The sequence below is a fragment of the Anolis sagrei genome, chromosome 5 (assembly GCF_037176765.1).
Source record: "Anolis sagrei isolate rAnoSag1 chromosome 5, rAnoSag1.mat, whole genome shotgun sequence".
NCBI classification, from domain to species: Eukaryota; Metazoa; Chordata; class Lepidosauria; order Squamata; family Dactyloidae; genus Anolis; species Anolis sagrei.
Genome location: NC_090025.1, coordinates 179,659,223 through 179,677,557, shown reverse-complemented (window position 1 = coordinate 179,677,557; position 18,335 = coordinate 179,659,223). Strand labels below are relative to the sequence as shown.

At 36.1% G+C, this 18,335-nt stretch overlaps 1 protein-coding gene across 15 annotated transcripts in view; it reads right to left on the bottom strand.

The window, feature by feature from the left end:
- CACNA1C (calcium voltage-gated channel subunit alpha1 C) overlaps nucleotides 1–18,335 on the bottom strand; it is a 527,762-nt gene that overhangs the window by 130,243 nt on the left and 379,184 nt on the right. For 13 of the 15 annotated variants that reach the window (XM_067469279.1, XM_067469283.1, XM_067469281.1 and 10 more), the window contains exons 4-7: nucleotides 16,773–16,876; nucleotides 13,842–14,014; nucleotides 3,831–3,905; nucleotides 192–282 (exon numbers count right to left, since the gene is read on the bottom strand). In XM_067469279.1, coding sequence (XP_067325380.1) covers nucleotides 192–282; nucleotides 3,831–3,905; nucleotides 13,842–14,014; nucleotides 16,773–16,876 — 443 coding nt within the window. Of the gene's footprint in view, nucleotides 1–191; nucleotides 283–3,830; nucleotides 3,906–13,841; nucleotides 14,015–16,299; nucleotides 16,404–16,772; nucleotides 16,877–18,335 lie in introns of all 15 variants that reach the window. The other 2 variants (XM_060776701.2, XM_067469287.1) reach the window with 2 other exon arrangements.

The window sequence follows — 18,335 nt, the reverse complement described above, 5'->3', positions numbered from 1 at the left end:
ATGGTAAGCTGGGTGGAGACAAACAGAGGTCATTTGCTCATGTATTCGTAATGTTCTGTGAGGTGCTGTGATGCTCTGAAAGAAAAGATATTTCTGAGAAAGCTGACTCTGAAATAAGAGTTGAGTTGAGACTAACATCAATTATACTCAATCACAGAACAAGATAATAGGGTAAATGCGGTTGAACTTACGCTAGCCGTGCACCACAGTTTTCTCCTTCAATATCACCTCCAGCTACGTTATCTGTGTTCACAGATTCTGTCTCACTGGTAGGCATGCTCACTGAAAACATTAGAAGAAAGAAAAAAGTATACAGTCAGTAATATATATGCAGTACTAAATTAGAGGCTTCTGATGGTGGAGGCTTAGCAAAAAGGCACAGGTTACTTATGGAGAAGGAGGACGATGATCAAGCGAATAGGACCTCAAGGGGAACTCTTGGCACATCCCTACTATCAGTGTTAGAACACAGACAATAATAATAGCAGCTTACTTTTATTGACACACCCCCTCTCTCTATATATATATTCAAATGCTAAGCGATCAAGACAGTTAAATAAATGCTACCTCTTGCTTGCAATATTTACTGGGGGCCTGCCTTCAGTTTAGATGGTGTAACCTGGATGCAGGCTTCTATGGTGAACTTCAAGACCTGTTGCTGTATCAATTTATTCATGGGTTTGAACTATCAACATTGCCTTGCATGCTAAACTCTCTTTGACTAATAATTTAAGGGAAATAATGCATGATGGAATTCCAAAAGGGCTTGTTAAAGAATTCAGCAACTATGAATGAGTCACAATGTGCTGACAAATGCATTGCCGTGTTCTATATTGCTTACTATGAACAGAATCAGAAACATAATCATAATGAAGAGGAATTGTAGCAGAGGAGGGCAAAGTGTGGCCAGAAGACTGTATATAGCCCAGTGTTTCTCAACCTGTGTGTCCTCAGGTGTTTTGGCCTACAATTCCCAGAAATCCCAGCCAGTTTACCAGTTATTAGGATTTCTGGGAGTTGAAAGCCAAAACATCTGGGGACCCACAGGTTGAGAACCAGTGATATAGCCCCTAAGATCATATTTGTCACCTCAGAAGTCAAAACATTCCCATTCCCATAAATTGTTTTTCAAAAATGTCTTTTGTTCCCAAATACTCTATAGTAGGTATTTGAGGATTTTTTGCCACATGTTGGCCCAAATAAGGCCTTTTAAAAAATTGGAAGTGATTTCTGGGCATTCCTTGTTTTGAAATAAAACCTCCTCTGGGTTCCACTCTTCCAAGAAACATGGCTAAAGTGCCTCCACCTAGCCTATGGAGTGTAGGAGCATATTTGGGCCAAAAATGTTATTTCCAGTGGAGTTTGTGTGTGTGGTAGTTCATTGCAGAGGCTAAGGCAGGCATGGGCAAACTTCACCTCTTCAGGTGTTTTGGACTTCAACTCCCACAATTCCTAACTACCAGATGTTAGGAATTGTGGGAGTTAAAGTCCAAAACACCTGTAGGGCTGAAGTTTACCCATGCCTGCCCTAAGGTATCTTAGGGAGATAATGTATCTCTCTAGCCTATCACAGCTGCCCATCCTGAACTAAAGGATGTGCTCCAAGTTAGTTAAATTATATTTACAGAATTCAGAAGACATCTGCAGTAAAATTGATATATAAGTCATGCTAAACCAGCAAATTTTTGCATATCAATGCATTGTTATACTTCATTCATTTCAGCTCATCTTCCAGAATAATTACGTTATCAGAAGTTTGTGATGCTGAACACATATAATTTCTGCATGACTTGTTTGAAGTTTCTCATTTAAACAATTTGGAAGTCTAATTTTCAGTAATATAGACCTATAGTAAGAATAGATGACTAGAGGCTTAAGGGTCCACTTCAACCACTAAGTCATCCCAAGATTTCAAAAATATCTATGATAGATCTCCATAATTTTTTCCATATGAACAATGGTAACCAAGACCTTGGAAAGGATTTCTTGAGTTTAACTTCCAGAATCTCTTAGCCTTCACAGCCATGCTGGCTGGAGGAATTCTGGGAGATGTGGTTGCAAAAGTAACCTTTCCAAGCTCTCCTTTAACTCACATTAAGAAGGATAGGAAAAAATGGCCCCTTTATCCATACCTTGTGCTAAAGTATGTTGGTAGGTATTAATTATGTTGCTGGCCATCCAATTCAGTTCAGTATGTACTGTGTTAAAATTAAATGCTGACAAAGATTCTATAAAAACTCAGTGAAGCACTCAGATTGTAAACATACCACATTTGGTTATTATGGTTATTATGCAAATTAATCTAAAAACATCAGGCCAATTTAAAGTTGTGGTAAATGTTTAGTGAATATGTCTGTTGGTAGTGATGGCAGTAGTTAAGAAGTCTAATCAAAATGTTATGTTGTGCTTGAAGAAGCCTAAAATCTTTTTCATTAATCTTCTCAGTCAAGCAGCTTACAATTCTGTTGTACAAAATCTGGGTGAACACTGTCACAAGAGAGAGGTAATTGTAAATGCCAAAAAAAGTTCAGGTGGCTAATTTGGACTTTTGTTTCCCAGCGACAAAGATACCAGACTGTAGAAATGGATTCAAAGACTAGTAAAAAGCAAATTTCTAAGTTCTGTTATACAACTGCATCACATATTGGGTACCCATTTAGAAATGCCAACAATATAATTTTATGTGAAAGCAAATATAACCATAACTCCCTGAGAAGACTTCCCAAGAGTGTATAGGCCAATTATTCCAATTTGTATTATAGTAGGAGTTGCTTCATTTTCAACCCCACCTGGTAATCATTCGGTTTCATTCTAATTGCAAGTAAGTGGTTAAATGCATTACTTTGTTTGAGAAAGCTACAAATTGAGAACTAGCTTGTTGTCACCATGCATAGCTTCCAAATCATTCAGCAATACATTGCTTCCAGTTCTTTGAGTTGGGAATATAAAGGCTGATCATGGCTATATCACTATACTGCAGTGTATTGGTTATACAGAATGCATAGTTCTTCAATGAACTGTCTTAAAACTAAATCCACAGTACTGCAATTTTAGGTTTGTCCATTATGTCCCACAATGCCGTTGTCAGAATATGGTACACAAAATGATCTAAACATGATGAAATGACTACAATGAGTTTGGACAGGTGATTTGGCAGCTCCACAGACTACAAAATTTTGCAGAACTTCAAGAGATTTCACAGCATGTTCTATCAAGGGTTTAAAAGGTATCAAATGTGTAACTGACCATTATGTATCTTAATATGAATTTAATATGGATTCATCATTTTTTCCAGCATAACAGAGACAAAAATAGTTGGCAACCTTTTTTTCTGTCATAAGTTTTGAAAATCCTAATGATTTTTTTCTCAAAAAACCTATTTATCTTACCCTCTACCCAATCAATCCCACTGTGCACAAGCCACCAATTATTTAGGTTGTCTAATATATTCCCTTTCAGTAACACAAAATACGTTTATATTATGCTCTTAACAGTTGATACCTGCTTGGTATACTGTAGAGGAAATAACCAACATTATCCTAACCCCAGTATTTTAGCAAGTGGTTACATGTGAAACACCAAGTAAAATTATTTGGGGACATAATGGAGCATCTTGGAGACATATTTGAACAGCATGAATTACAATTCCAAAGACTTTGACAAAAGGTTGATTGTCAATAGGAGTTACCATCTCAAGCACAAGTGCAGGATGCTGCAGAAGCAACAGAAAGAGACAAATGCATGCACCGACAGATTACACAGGTACTACACAGAAAGGTACACACACACACACACACTGAAGGTGGACACAGAGAACATTGGAACATTACCATGAGTTTCTGTGGAGTGACTAAACCAAGCAAACCTTCCTTTCTTCTTATCAGGCAAGCCAGCTGGAGTGTTTCCTTTCACAGACAAGATGGTCAAGTACCAGGAACAAGACATCAACAGAGAACATGCAGCCAAGGACAGTCAAAAGAAAAAGAAACAAGGAACTCAGCTTACATGTAGGACAGCCACCTCTACCTTTCTTCATGGGAATTAAGAATGCAAAATGATAACAAAGACATATGGAAAAGAAAAACATCACAACAGAGGGGGTTGTTGATATCAGATGATGTCTCCTTCTGTGTTCTGCTCCTGTGCAAAAATAACCTCTTGAAACACTTGCTTTTTGAAACACTAGCCTCTTGAAATAAAGCCACAGATAAACTAGAGAATAAACCCTTGAGAGCACAGCCCTTCTTCAGAAACACCCCCAAATAAAGCTTGCATACATCACCGAAATGAAGGGCATATATATTGCTCTTATTCTTTCACTTTATCATGTGTTTGTTAGATTATACATTATGTCTGCTTTATAATAGAATTCAAGATGGCCAATTATATTAAATTCAAACTAAACCAACATGGGGAGGGGGGAGTAGGCCAGATTTGAAACAGAAGTAAAAAGACATCAATAAAAGAATCAACATCTGGTCAGTTAAAAATCTCTTCCACACCAGACCAATATAATTGTCATAGGCCCGGTTTTCAAAGGTCAAGAAGGGATAAAGTCTCTCTATGTGTAGTTCCTTAGCAGGAAACCTGACAGCCTGAAAGAGATAGTCCAAAAGTTGTATTTCTCTTGTCTGGAGTAACAGTGCCTCTGAGAGTGGAGGATGAATAGAGGAGTCCCTTAGATATTTCAAAGGTTAGACAGGCTTGCATTTCTTTCAAATATTAACTTTCAAAGGTTAAAGATTTTTTAAATTCGATACCAATTTGTCTCTTCTCTCCCTCAACTTCTCTCCACCCCAATATAGTAGTTAGAGAACATTATATGAATTACTTCTTCAAGAAATGTAGTGCTTCTCATAGAGCTAAAATTAAATATTTAAATTGTTGTCACTGCTGAATTCATATGCCACTCTACCATTTAATCAACAATCCAAGCAACAATTCACAAAGGTACCCTAAAGCTTCATGGCAAGATTCAAAGCAAGAACAGTATGCTGGGAAGAGACCAATGCAAACTCTTTATTTAGACCTTAAGATTTTCAGGAGAGAAATATCCCTTTCATTTGTGGCCATTGAAAGGGCAATCCAGTGTGCCTACAAGTCCGTCTAGGGACCTTCCACACAGCTATATAACCCAGAATATCAAGGCTAAAAATTCCGCAATATCTACTTTGAACTGGGTTATCTGAACCCAGACTACCATATATTCCATTTCAAAACAAAAAATGTAGGATTTTATTCAGCTGTGTGGAACGGGCTAAAGATAACTGTTCAGGAAGATATTTTGTTGAGTCTCTGCTGCTGTGCTGTTTCATTTTAAAAGTCATGTTTGGATTTTTAAAAATTCTTTATGTGTCTATATTGTGAAATGCCTGAAGCAATTTTTAGAGGGTTGAATACAAATGTATAAATAAGCAAACAGGAACTCTTGATAAACATATTTTGTCAGGTTTGCATTTTAATGCTCAACTGGCACCCAATATATCATTTTCAGAAAATAAAAAAAAATCAGAGAGAAGAAACCCTTTACTATAACTCATGAATTAACTGAGGGATGTTCCTGTCTTGCACATGATCCTGTGACATCATCAATAGCAAACACCTTACAATTTTTAATTGTGCAGTTACAAACATTACTACAAAAATATCATACATGATATTTTCTGGACCTGGTCTAGTACATAATGTAGCTTGGAAATAGACTAAACAGTGGGCAACTGTAACATTCATACGTTGACTCTTCTGTTCACAAAGAATGAGAAGAAGCTCATAGCAGTCCATTATGTTCAAGAGAGGAAGAAAGAAAGCTTGGTATTATTTTCTCCCTTGGACACAGCATTTAACATCATAGTAGTCCTAAAATATCATGCCTTTCCCACAAAGGTATTTGCTTTCCTGTTGTGCTTGTCTCTCTCACAGTGGTAGTGAGAAATCAGAGCATCTTCTTTCTTGGCACAAATATGGTACCAATGTTTCAGTTCATGTTAGGAATCTTATCATGTCTGAAAAATGTGTTCAAATAGCTCTCCAGGTGGTGGAAAGTTAAAAAAGAATCAGGTTCCCGAGAAAGTCATGCCATTATTCAATATTGTACAGTATTCCATATGTAAAAATATGCTAGTGGTCACTAACAAATGAGTGAAAATTCCTTTAAAAGTTGGTGAAAGTTGCATTCCCATAAATCAATGTATTGTTATTTTCCATATAACATGCCATTTAGCTATCAAAGATATTCAACTGAATTTCCAATCCTAATCTCCTGTCTATGACAAATATAATGCACACTATATCTCTGTAATTTTTGAATAAAATTAAGTGGGATCTTCACATTTTATCTCTAAAATGTATGTAGAATTAATTGGATTATATTCAATCATATAATCTAAATTAATTTTTTATTTGTGCACTTGCACTCCATTCCACCTGCAATGAGCTCAGAATAGTTCCAATGATTCCCAAGTGTCTACTAGCCCACAATTTTACTACAACTAGATAGATTTAGAGCAGTGATTCTCAACCTGTGAGTCCCCAGATGTTTTGGCCTTCAACTCCCAGAAATCCTAATAGCTGGTAAACTGGCTGGGATTTCTGGGAGTTGTAGGCCAAAACATCTGGGGAACCACAGGTTGAGAACCACTGATTTAGAGCCAGCAATATGAATGTATCGCAACATTAGAACATCTTTTCACATCAACAAAAACCTGGTAAGTGTAAACCAGCTCTACTCTCTGACGTGCCAGGCAAAATCTTTTGAGGTAATTTTGTCACTTTTACATAGATTCTTTGGAACATGGCCCTCTCTTTGATTTTATCTAACTTGTTTTGTTTTACAACTTGTGCACAACTTTTGGTGCCTCATTTACAGACAGCAGGCCACTACAAGATTCTGAGCACATGTCTCCATGCCATGCAGTGAAATGCTATTTCCAGATCCTAGGAAGATGATAATGGTGTTACTGTTCCTCCTCCTCCTTATATATAAAAGAACATACATCAAAGCAAGCATGCCTGATAGCTTTCAGCTGCAAAATATATATTACTTTCCAAATCTATAAAACAGAACTAAGTTTTTATTTTCAGTTGCCAAGAACCTCCTTAAATAATAATTCACTTTGCCATCATCCTCATCAGAAAGGACGTGTTTCATCAGATTTCATCTCAATCAATACAAACGCCTTCATCTAGATACCATAAATACCAAGAATGGCCATCCCTCTCAGAGACCTTAGCCCCACACACTGTGTATTCCTTAAAAGATCCAGAAGAAGCTGCATTGAATCCTGCTCTGGGAGAAAACAGGATAGAAATAAATAAATAATAACATTGAAAAAAGAAACTTCTACCATAGACAAATGAATAATCTGAGTCAAACAACCATGCAACATACAGTCCAAGCAAAACTCCCAATCCAAAAATCACAGGAAAGTCAATAACCAGAATGACACTTATCTAGCTGAATCACAATTCAAAATGCAAGTCCAGAAACACAGTTTAAAAAACCAACCAGTAAATTTCTGAACAGTGGTGGAAATGTAACTGTGGGTCTAGATAGGAGGCGCATGACATTCCGAAAGATGCACTCTTTAGGAGCAAAGTACTCACTTATGTGAGTCACAGAGACCATGAAGAAGTCACCAACAAAAATGTAGCCTGTTAGCCTTTTGTATCATACAAAGGAGGAAGGAAAATGAAGGGGAGAAAAAAGAAATACAAAAAAGGAAGGAGTGGGAGGGAAAAAAAGTGAGCGGATGTGTGCTATGCAAATTATGTTTTCTACAGAATCAAAACTAGTCAGTCTAAAAAGTGCTAAAACTGTTCCTGGACTGTTCTGAATGAAACTGAAGTATTTTCCCCTCTAAAGACAAAACAAAGCGAAATCGCTGAACACAGAAAAATACCCAAGTCAAACTGAATTTTTAACTTGCACATTTTGTATGTGCGGAGTGAAGGGGTTTTATTTTTGGTTGAAATTGTATTCAGACATTCAGTGTCTTAAAAGGCTGAAATAGTACTACCAAGAAAAAGCATTACCAAGGTCTGGTATTGAATGTATTAACTGGTCCAAACCAGGTTGAAGGCAGAAATAGTACTACCTATGAAAAGCATTATCATTATATTGTGTTGAATGTACTCACTGGCCTAAACTAGGTTACCAGAAATTTTTATAATTTCAGTGAATCGAAACTGTTATGTAGGCTTCCTGCTCCAATCTGAAATCAGAATAAAATATCAATATTCTAAACTACCAACCACTAGGTAAAGGTAAAGGTAAAAGTTTTCCCCTGACATTAAGTCCAGTCGTGTCCAACTAAGGGGGTTGGTGCTCATCTCCATTTCTAAGCCGAAGAGCCGGCGTTGTCCATAGACACCTCCAAGTTCATGTGGCCGGCATGACTGCATGGAGCGCTGTTACCTTCCCGTCAGAGCAGTACTTATTGATCTACTCACATTTGCATGTTTTCGAACTGCTAGGCTGACAGAAGCTGGGGTTTCCAGGATTCAAACCTGCAACCTTTTGTTCAACAAGTTTAGCAGTTCAGCGGTTTAACCCACTGCGCCACCGGAGGCTCATACAGTCTTCTAAATATATTTGTAATTTGAACACAGCTCCCCACAGTGGTCCCATGGCAGAGAGAGTAAACTCTCACCATACATCACCCTACTTAGAGAAGGGGACAGTCTATTTTTTAAGGTACTCTACTTAAATTGATCTGTAAATAAGTCAACTTAGTTTTTTTGGGGTTGATTTTTTAACAAAATGTTCTAGACTTTTGCAGTATATGCAGTGAGCCTTTTATTTACATCCTTTTAGCTCTTCCATATCTTGAAACAGTTACTAAAGGGATAAAACACACCAAATTAATTTTAAAAATAGACCTATTTAATGGGGTTGCAGTGGTTGCTTTTTGTAATTTGTGAATACTTTTTGAAGCATTCATATAAGTGACGAATTGATAATATTACCTTGAATTAGGCCTTGTGTGGGCAGGTGTTATGCAAGGTTTCCTCACACAGCTGTCAAAGTAAAATAATTTCTAACTTTAAACATCTTCTATTCTCATTTAGACTCTTCAGATATTTTCATCACTAGATCTGTTTCATCTGGACAAATTCTTAGCAAAGCAGAGCAATGTCTTTAAACTTAAAATCTTCACTGAAAAAAACAAAAATGTTGACAATGCCTGACCAGCACAGAATACAGTGGGACTATTAATTCTTTTGTATTGGAAATGCTGGTTCTATTAATGAAGGCTACATTATTATTTCCTGAAGCATCACATTGCTGAATCATCTTCAAGTTACAATTAACAATAATGCAAAACCCTTTTTTACAGGTACTGCTGCTAAGCAAAATATCCCCCATCCTATCATCATAGGCGATCATTTGTGGCTAGGTATGATTGTCTTTCAAAGGTAGAGTCTTGGTGCTGGGTCCGTAAATATGGTCTTTCACAATGACGACATAGATTTCCAGATGGAAGGCAGTCTCGACAAGGGTTTGCTTGACACACCTTCCTCTTGGGATGTTTCTCCCTATTCATGCCTCTTCAAAAGCAATAGTACTGTTGATAACACCTGACCTCCAGTTAGAACTCTCGAGGTTCAGGACTTCTCAGTTCTCTTTGTTTATGCCACATTTTTTACGGTTAGCATTAAGCCCATCTTTAAATCACTTTTGCTGTTCACCAACATTCTGTTTTCTGTTCTCGAGCTGACGAGGAATGATAATCAGGCATTTGGGCAACTTTAATGGAATCTTCCCTGAAGTCAAGAGTGACATTTGTAGTTCGTTCGTATTTTGCTGGCATACAACAGAATTGGAAGGACAATAGTTTTGGAAACAAGCATCTCGGTATCCCTATGAATGTGCCAATCTTCAAACACTCTCTGCCACCCAATTATAATGATTCTAAACACAATTTTAATGTGAAAATTTTAACTACTCCGTTTTTTCTATATTTATTTATTTACGATATTTCTATCCCACCTTTCTCTAACGCAAAGGTGACTCAAATATTTTCTTTTTGTTTGTTGGGATTAATAATAATAATTTTTAGAAGTATTTGAAAAAAAGGAAGGGAAGGAGAAAAAAAGCTAAAAGGGTGACTCTCCCAAGCCCTCAAACACGTGTTAAACTGGTCCTATACAGGATTCCTTATGTGATACAGACTCCACTAACTCACACAACACCATGTAGCAGTCATCACTTCACAAACTATTTTAGCTACTTCTACTTAATTATGATATCAGTTACCTAGCTTTCTATCATTTTTTCCAGCTCCGATATATGAAACCCTGACTCTTAACAAATTCTAGATTTTAGTCCCATTACAGTGCCACTTTACAATTTTGAGCCAGAAATATTTCCTTCATATCCATTTTCATCTTAAAATGTTTTTCAAGAATGCAACAAATAGTGGGGGAGAAAGGGATAGGGTTTTGGCGGATGCACTATATCCAGCCATGGATTTCCTTCTGCTGCTACCTCATATACTGAGTAATTATTTCAGCAGGGCCAGCAGTATTTAAGTTAGGAGTAGTGGCTGAATATTCAACAGAATTAAAGGACAGAACCCTGACTGCATGTGAAAATGTTCCCTTCCCTGCATTTAACACAATGAAGTGCTGGATCAGGGCTGAAAGGATTCTAATTCAAATCCCCACTCAGATGTGAAATGGTTTATGTCACATTGGTCTCTTTTTCAGGCCAATTTACCTCACATTATTGTTGTAAAGAAAAAATATGGCCACCTAACTTCTAGCATATTGTGTGTATGTGTAAAGTATGGGATGTTGGATTGGGACATAGGGAAGCATTAAATATAGAGATGGGAGTGAACGAAGCATTTAGGTTCACAAAAATATCCTCACTCAGCCCAAAATATTTTGCATATCTTCCAGAGATGTTAGGTGCAGTAAGATGAGTTTTCTATCACAAAACATTGCATGTAAAGTCCATTCCTGGAATGTTAGCTGCTCTAAACACTGTTGCTATTTGATCCTAAGTGCAAATTGTATGTTTCCAAACTAGCACAGCCACATTGGCAATGTCAAGTGTAATAATAATAATAATAATAATAATTTTATTTTTACACACCTCTCCATATGGCTTGAAGCGGGTCACAACACAGTCAAAACCACACAAATACTATAAAAATTCTAAAAACACACATATTAAAATGCAGTTCCATAAAAGATACATATCAAAGCATTTCTATAAAATGCACATTAATCACACAGGACAGAGAACAAAACACAGGAGATGAGTTTAAAATTCATGTTTTCAACCGGCTGGGTAGTAAGTATGACTTGGTTCCAGTATTGTGTTTGATTTATTTATATTTGATTTGGTATCATTTGATTTGGTATGATTATTAACAAACATAATAGATGAGATGGGGACATCTAGAGTACTTGTGCCCATTTAAAGATCCTTACCTGCACTGCTTATATTTGTAAGACTAATCATCCTACTTTGTCCTTCATGAAATTTCTTAATCAGTTTCTGTTGGCTGAATCAACATAGCCAGGTTCTTATGTTCCAGTCGCTAATTATATAGCTAATACTCCATATCTGTTCATTAGCTCCCTGATAGTTTCTGTTGCGGTTTCTGATGTGGTTTTGTCTATCAGCAATACATTCTTTTTGGCATACATTATTAAATACATCAATTCCTGGCTTTCTGTTCCAATCTGATCATGGAATTAAGAGCATTTAAGTGAGAGAAAACAAATACCTCATGATGCAGCTGTTCTTCAGAAGGATATCTGTTAATGGAAACTGCACCAACAATTGGTTTGATGGGATTTTTTAAAAACAAAAATGCTGTACTGAACAATTATTTGTAAATAGGAGCAGAAATCATTTTTGCAATTACGTTCATGTATCATGAAACCTGAAGTCTGAATCTTCAGTATCACAAACACAATGATGTTTACACGTAAAATGACTGCCAAAACCACTAATTTTATTGGCTGCTCTCAGATAATTTACAAGAAATGAGGGTCAATTCTCACTTGCTATGACAGAGCTACATAATTGGATATATAATCTGATGGTGTGCCTGTCCCGAACAGTCACAAACACTGCCATCCAATATATTTCCTGTTACCATAATATATTCCCAATATATATGGTAACCTCCTTGTATAACAAAACATTGCAGAATTTGAGTAACATTCTGGAAGTGAATGCATAATGTATTTTATATGTAAGGTATACAATTTTATTCTGTAAACAAACAAAATTATCATTAAGAAAGATAAATTATTACAAGCATGGCTGTGCTCAGTAGTACATTACACAATGTATGAAACCATACAACAGAGGAATATTTAAGTGAGGAGTGTGTCATTTCCAAAGACAAATGATCTAACAATCTTGCCAGCTTTATCTTTTCCTCTATGCACATGAGTCACTTGTTTAAGTAATCCGGGTTTAATCAACAGGAACATCTATTCAATGTCCTACAATATTAGAATTAAGTACTCTGAATTTTGTAAAATAAAAAGCTAGTTGAAGTCTGTTAAAGAGATACAGATTCCTCTCCTATGTTCTATGTAACCCTAAACTTCTCAATTTTGATCAATTATTTCTATAACTAATTTTGGAACTGATGTATGCAGACATTGTTACTGCTGTAGTTTTCAATTTCTGTCATTTTCCAGCCAAGCCATGTAATTGAGAGGGGATGGTAAAGCATTATAGGGTTTTTGTTTCTTTTTGCGAATTCAGTTATGCGCACAATTGCATTAGCAGTCTACCAGGAAGAATATTGCTATTAGCTATTCAACAGTGGGTCGTACATAGGAGGGTGATGCTACCTGAAGCTGGAACTTTATTCCCCAGATGCTAGTGATGGAGACTGAATAGGATAACCCTAGTTGATGGAGGGTATCAACTAGGGTTTCCAGGTTGAAACAGGACATGATAGCTTTGTAGCTTTATAGAAAAATAACTTTCACTATGACATGCAATCTAGTAACAAGCAGTACTTGCTGAAACTTCCTCTTCTATGCATCAGTTAAAGCTACAGAAGCCATCACCATTTTTCATCACCTGTTTCTTTGAATCTTTAAGATGTGTTTTTATAAAGGGAATGATATACCCATATATAAAAAGTAGCATAACTGTGACACTAACAGTGTACAGATAAAACAACAAAAGCACTGATGCTGCCCCAATTTCAGAATTAGTTTTAAATATCAATGATATCTAAGCTATGAGATAGAAGATTTGTAGAAAGCAAACAGATTCTAATCAAAACAATATAAAAGGCACTTCCAATCTCATAGACTGAAGGAGAAAACCCTAGTAGCATCCATACGACCCCTGTCACTATGTACGAATTCTAAATAATACTCAGTTTTCCTCATCCCCAAATACAGCAATAAAGCAATAAACCAAGACACTTTCGAAAAGCTACATAAGTGAAAAATCCTTCAGTGAGAGTGAAAAAATCAGTACTCTCCTTTTTTCATTTTCATCAATATTTTTCATAAAAAGTAGGTTTAAGTTAAATGCAATGTTTTTCATGTAAGCACGAGGCATTAAAGATAGCACTCACAATTTCCTTTAAGAAAAATTATAGTTCACCCCCTCCCCCTTCTTATGTTAGAACGTAAATTATGTCAGAGGAATACAAAACCTTCCAGAGTTAATATTAGTTTTGTCATCTTTCCTCCCTCATCTCTAAATAAATAAGTATTGATTGCACAGTTGAAAGGCAAGGTATTATATCATCATTTTAGTTCCTGTGTGTATGTGTGAATAATATGTACAATTCATCTTGAAAACCTATCCCAGCTAGCAATCTAAAGTGAATGGGAAAGTTGCTCACTGTTTCTGGGCTTCTCCTCATCCATGCCTTCATCTTCGTTTTCTGGATCAATGTCTTCTGCTTGAGTTATCCAGTCCAGATATCCCTTCAAGTCCTCCTCTAGCTGCTGTTTCTCTCTCAACTTTTGGAAGTCACCCCGAGCTTTTGCTTTCTCTCTTTCTTTAGAAAACTCCCTGAGAAGAAGGAGGGAATAAAAAGATGAGAAAAGGAGAGGGAGGGAGGGAGAGAGAAGACAATCAATATAAATTGTATGGAAATACAATTCAACCACCCACATTAAATTCAAACCATATTGTTGTTATAATGTGGTTCTATATTTCAGATACACTGATATCAGTTGCAGTTGCAGTTCTCTGTGTGGTACCTGAGTTTCACTTATTTATTTATTTATTATTAACTTTATTTGTACTTAATTGTTTATTAAATATTTTATGAGAAATAACTACTCCAATAGTTCTTGATTGAACACAAGTGATGGAATATAAGGCGAGGTGTTTTCTTCTCTGCTGAAGGCAAACAGTCAGAGCTACTGTATGTGCCAAAGTATCTCTCTCATTTGTCACTTTTCTATTTTTTTGCTCCATCCTCTTTTAGGACTGCAATAATAAAAACTTTAAAGGAGAGGATTGCAAGAGACTCCACTTAACTCTCAGGATCAAAAGTAGCTCTGTAAATCAGTGATAGCAGAGAGCTTTGTTGTAAGTTAGATGGCTGCATCACAGATATGTGGTGAAAAATTGTATTAAAAACCAAAGCCTTATAGCAAAATATGTATTAAAATAGATAGTTAAAAATCCACTCAGTGGATTTGGGTAAGGTAACAATATGTTTCTCCTTCTAAAGTCTGCATAAACATTAATGTGCATAACAGTTTGACTAAACATTGTTCGCACTGTTGTATCAGAGGAGCCAACAAACAACAGAACAATTGCTTGAAAGCTATCTAGATAATCATAGCTGCTGGGCATGTATTGCTTCCAAAGTATCAATTAGAAGAAATGAAATAAATTATATGCATGTTGTTAGATAATAATAGAAAATCTAGCAATATTTTTTAATCAAAATAGCCTGAACAAGCCATAAAGGATAATGTCTACTTAAAGCCAGGTGAAATAAATTTACCTAACTAATCAAACCATTGGTCCACCTAACTTAGTGTTATGTATTCTGACAGACAGTAATCCTCCAAGGCCAAGAATAAGCATTTCTCCCATATTCCAGCCCCCTGGATATATCTAATGAACTGTAGGGGAAAAAAATCCCATAGGTAGTGCTAACATACTAACATGCAGTCATGTTACCTTCAAATGATTCCCACATGGTAACATCTTTTTGAAATGCCTGCAAGTTCATTTCAACACAATGTTACAATGACTACCTACTATTTATGGTACAGTTTTATCAAGTGATAAATAGATTTGTTGACTGTGGATTTTTTCCCCATTTTCATTCACATGGACTATTTTTTGGAGCAAGTCTGATATATATTGATAGGGTTTCAAATACAACCAGTAAGCAATTCACAACTGGAAAAAATGTAAACTTGAGAGACGTATCATTTTCAAAGCATTCTTTCTTTCTGCTTCAGGCTTCTCATACAACATTAGTGACTACAGTATATAATGCTGTATATAGTATTTCTAACCCTTTCCTTCCATGATTAAATCAAGCTTTCTTGGGGGAAGATTTTTGATTAGAAGGAATACACTAAGAAATATATGAGTAGGTTACAACTTGCTCACATTTTCCATTTCTTTTTAATCATGGTCATTTTGGAACATGATATTATATTGATATGCATTTAATATTTTCTCTTGACCTGACTATTGTTTCATTTAAAAGGTCTAAAACTGCACCACCAAATTAGAATAATAAGGTGACTTTCAAAAGCCTATAGGTAACATGGTTTGATTTGAGCAAACACTATTCAGAAATCATAGGAGTCAAATTATAAAATTCTCCAGTTATTCTTGCAATCTGCTGAATGCCCCAAAATTGCAACTCTCTCTGTAATGTCAGAGAAGCAAACAACAATCAAAATTACTGCATCTCATGATAGGTTCTCAGAAAGGAATCAATGTCCTATACTTCTTAAGCTCATCACTATATCAATTCCTTCTTACTAGAGGTGACAGATCATATCTGGAATGAAGTTACAATTTTAACTTCAAGGAAAAAAATCTTCTTAGGCTTAGTATTGCTGGCTTTGAAAAGACTCCTCCCTCAATTTTGTGGGCTGTTTGATGCCATTATGTCATATGTCATGAATGCTTTCCCTTTATCTCACTGATGGCTGCATCTCTAATGGGTTTAGCAATTCTAGGTAATATTAGGAAGTGATACTGGGAATATTTTGTATAAGGACCCATATATACAATCCCAGAAAAAGTGGAAATGGCAAATCAGAAGGCCATGTAAAGAAACAACAATTTAAAACATTTTTCCTGGTACTGCTTACCCGCTAAGTACACCGAGAACCAAGTTAAGTACAAAAAATGACCCTATGATGATTAGAGTAACAAAATAGATCCAGGGCCACTCCCTTCCTATGGCATCATTGACCTAGAAGAGTGGAACAATAATTAGTGAGGAAGTTTCAGTTCCTGAGCATTGCAAGACTCCAGCTGAAGGGAACTTTAGTCACCAGTGTTGATTTGGTACATTTATTTGGTTTAGTCAATTATGAAAAAACCCATTCCAACTCAAGGGGGAATGAAATAATTAGTCAGCTTAGCAAATGCATTTCTCCTTTATAATGTTATTATTCCCTAATGCAACTACTTGCAGATAATATTGACTGGATATTTAATGCACGCCTTGGCTTTGCTTGTGATAAATAAGCAATTCTGGTGATATGGAAGTACCCTAACCTTGGAGTCTTGCCATGCTACAGCATGAGGGGGGAAAAGAACACCAAAACCAACAGCTTACCCGCTCAACACACCAAGAACCAGATTTAGAACGAAAAAGGATCCAAAGATGACCAGACTGACAAAGTACACCCAGGGTAACTCATAGCCCATAGCGTCCTGCATCTGGAAAGATGGAGGATAGTTAGAAGACAGAGACAGAAAGAATTCGACTAAGTAAAGAAGACAGACAGATTTGCAAATAAGTCTTGTGGATTGATAGATGATTTGACATATTTTAATTCACCTAATTTTAACTGCTTTGAATACATTAATATGGTATTTTTGTAACTGAAATTGATTTAACACTTATTTTTATGTGTTGAATGATATAACCTAAATAAAGTATCACTGTCTAGTGGGGTGATTTAGTTGTAGAGACATGGATTAAGGAAATGTGATCTACATTACAATATTACGCATAGTTAACCTACTTTTATTCCCTCCTGATGGAAACATGATAAAGATATGAAGATAATGACTGAAACATGTTATTGAATGCACTTTTTGTGCCCATTTCATAATTTATCCGCAATTGTCTAGCACTATTTATGTGTGATTAGGTAACAAACTGTGATCGCACATATTATCATAATTCTCATTGATTTCAGAGACAAATTTATTATGCCAAGAATTTATATTGGGAATGATAATATATATAACGTAATAACAACATAACTCATTATTTGAATTTTATTTATTGATTTGTATTTCTCCAGGTTCACCATTACCAAGAAATGACATGAAGCAATGCCTTCAGTCTGCACATTCCTGAAGGAGAACCTGTTTTGAACCTTTGCTTCTGTTTTTTGTTGTTTTGTTTTCATGAGTAGAGAAAGAAGCATCACTGTCCCATTTTATTCTAGGGGCAAAGATATTCAAGCTTGGTACTGTTTCATAAAGCTTTACAGGAAATGAGATTGGACTGACCAAAGCATCAACAGAACTTTGAAAGGAGAATAGCAGATTCAAAAGCAAAAGTTGTATCATCCAAGGCTATTAGGACCTGACACTTCATAGACACGTAAAGTGACTTGGGTACCAAAAAGGAAAGTATAAAAAGATGACCATTACTGTGCATTGTATGTTATATACAAGTGAATCAATGAAAAGTTTGCATCACAATGACATTTCTTATTGTGTCAAAGTGATGACACAACATCATATGTTTACATATCCTTAGTAATAATCATAGAATGGGAATCATGGAGCCCTCTAGATGGTACTGAATGGCACCATTCCTCCCAACATTCCTCATCATTGACTGTACTAGCTTGGGGTGCTAGGAGTTGTTCTCCAACAATATCTGGCTGGTCACATATTTCCCATATTTGTTTTAGAAATGCACTCCCAAGTTTATATCCTGTTGGTAGTCATATTTAGGACTGAATCAACTGAATTTGCATACATGCTGAATGTATATAATTCAGCAACTGATTCCATAGGTTTATTCTGGTTTCTGGCCAAATGTTGAAATGCAATGTAATCTTTCAATTTATTTTTAAAAGGCTGTATTGACATTCCTGAGCTCCTCTCTCATGGAAACTATATATCCTGCCACTTTAAACCAACAACACCTCCCCCC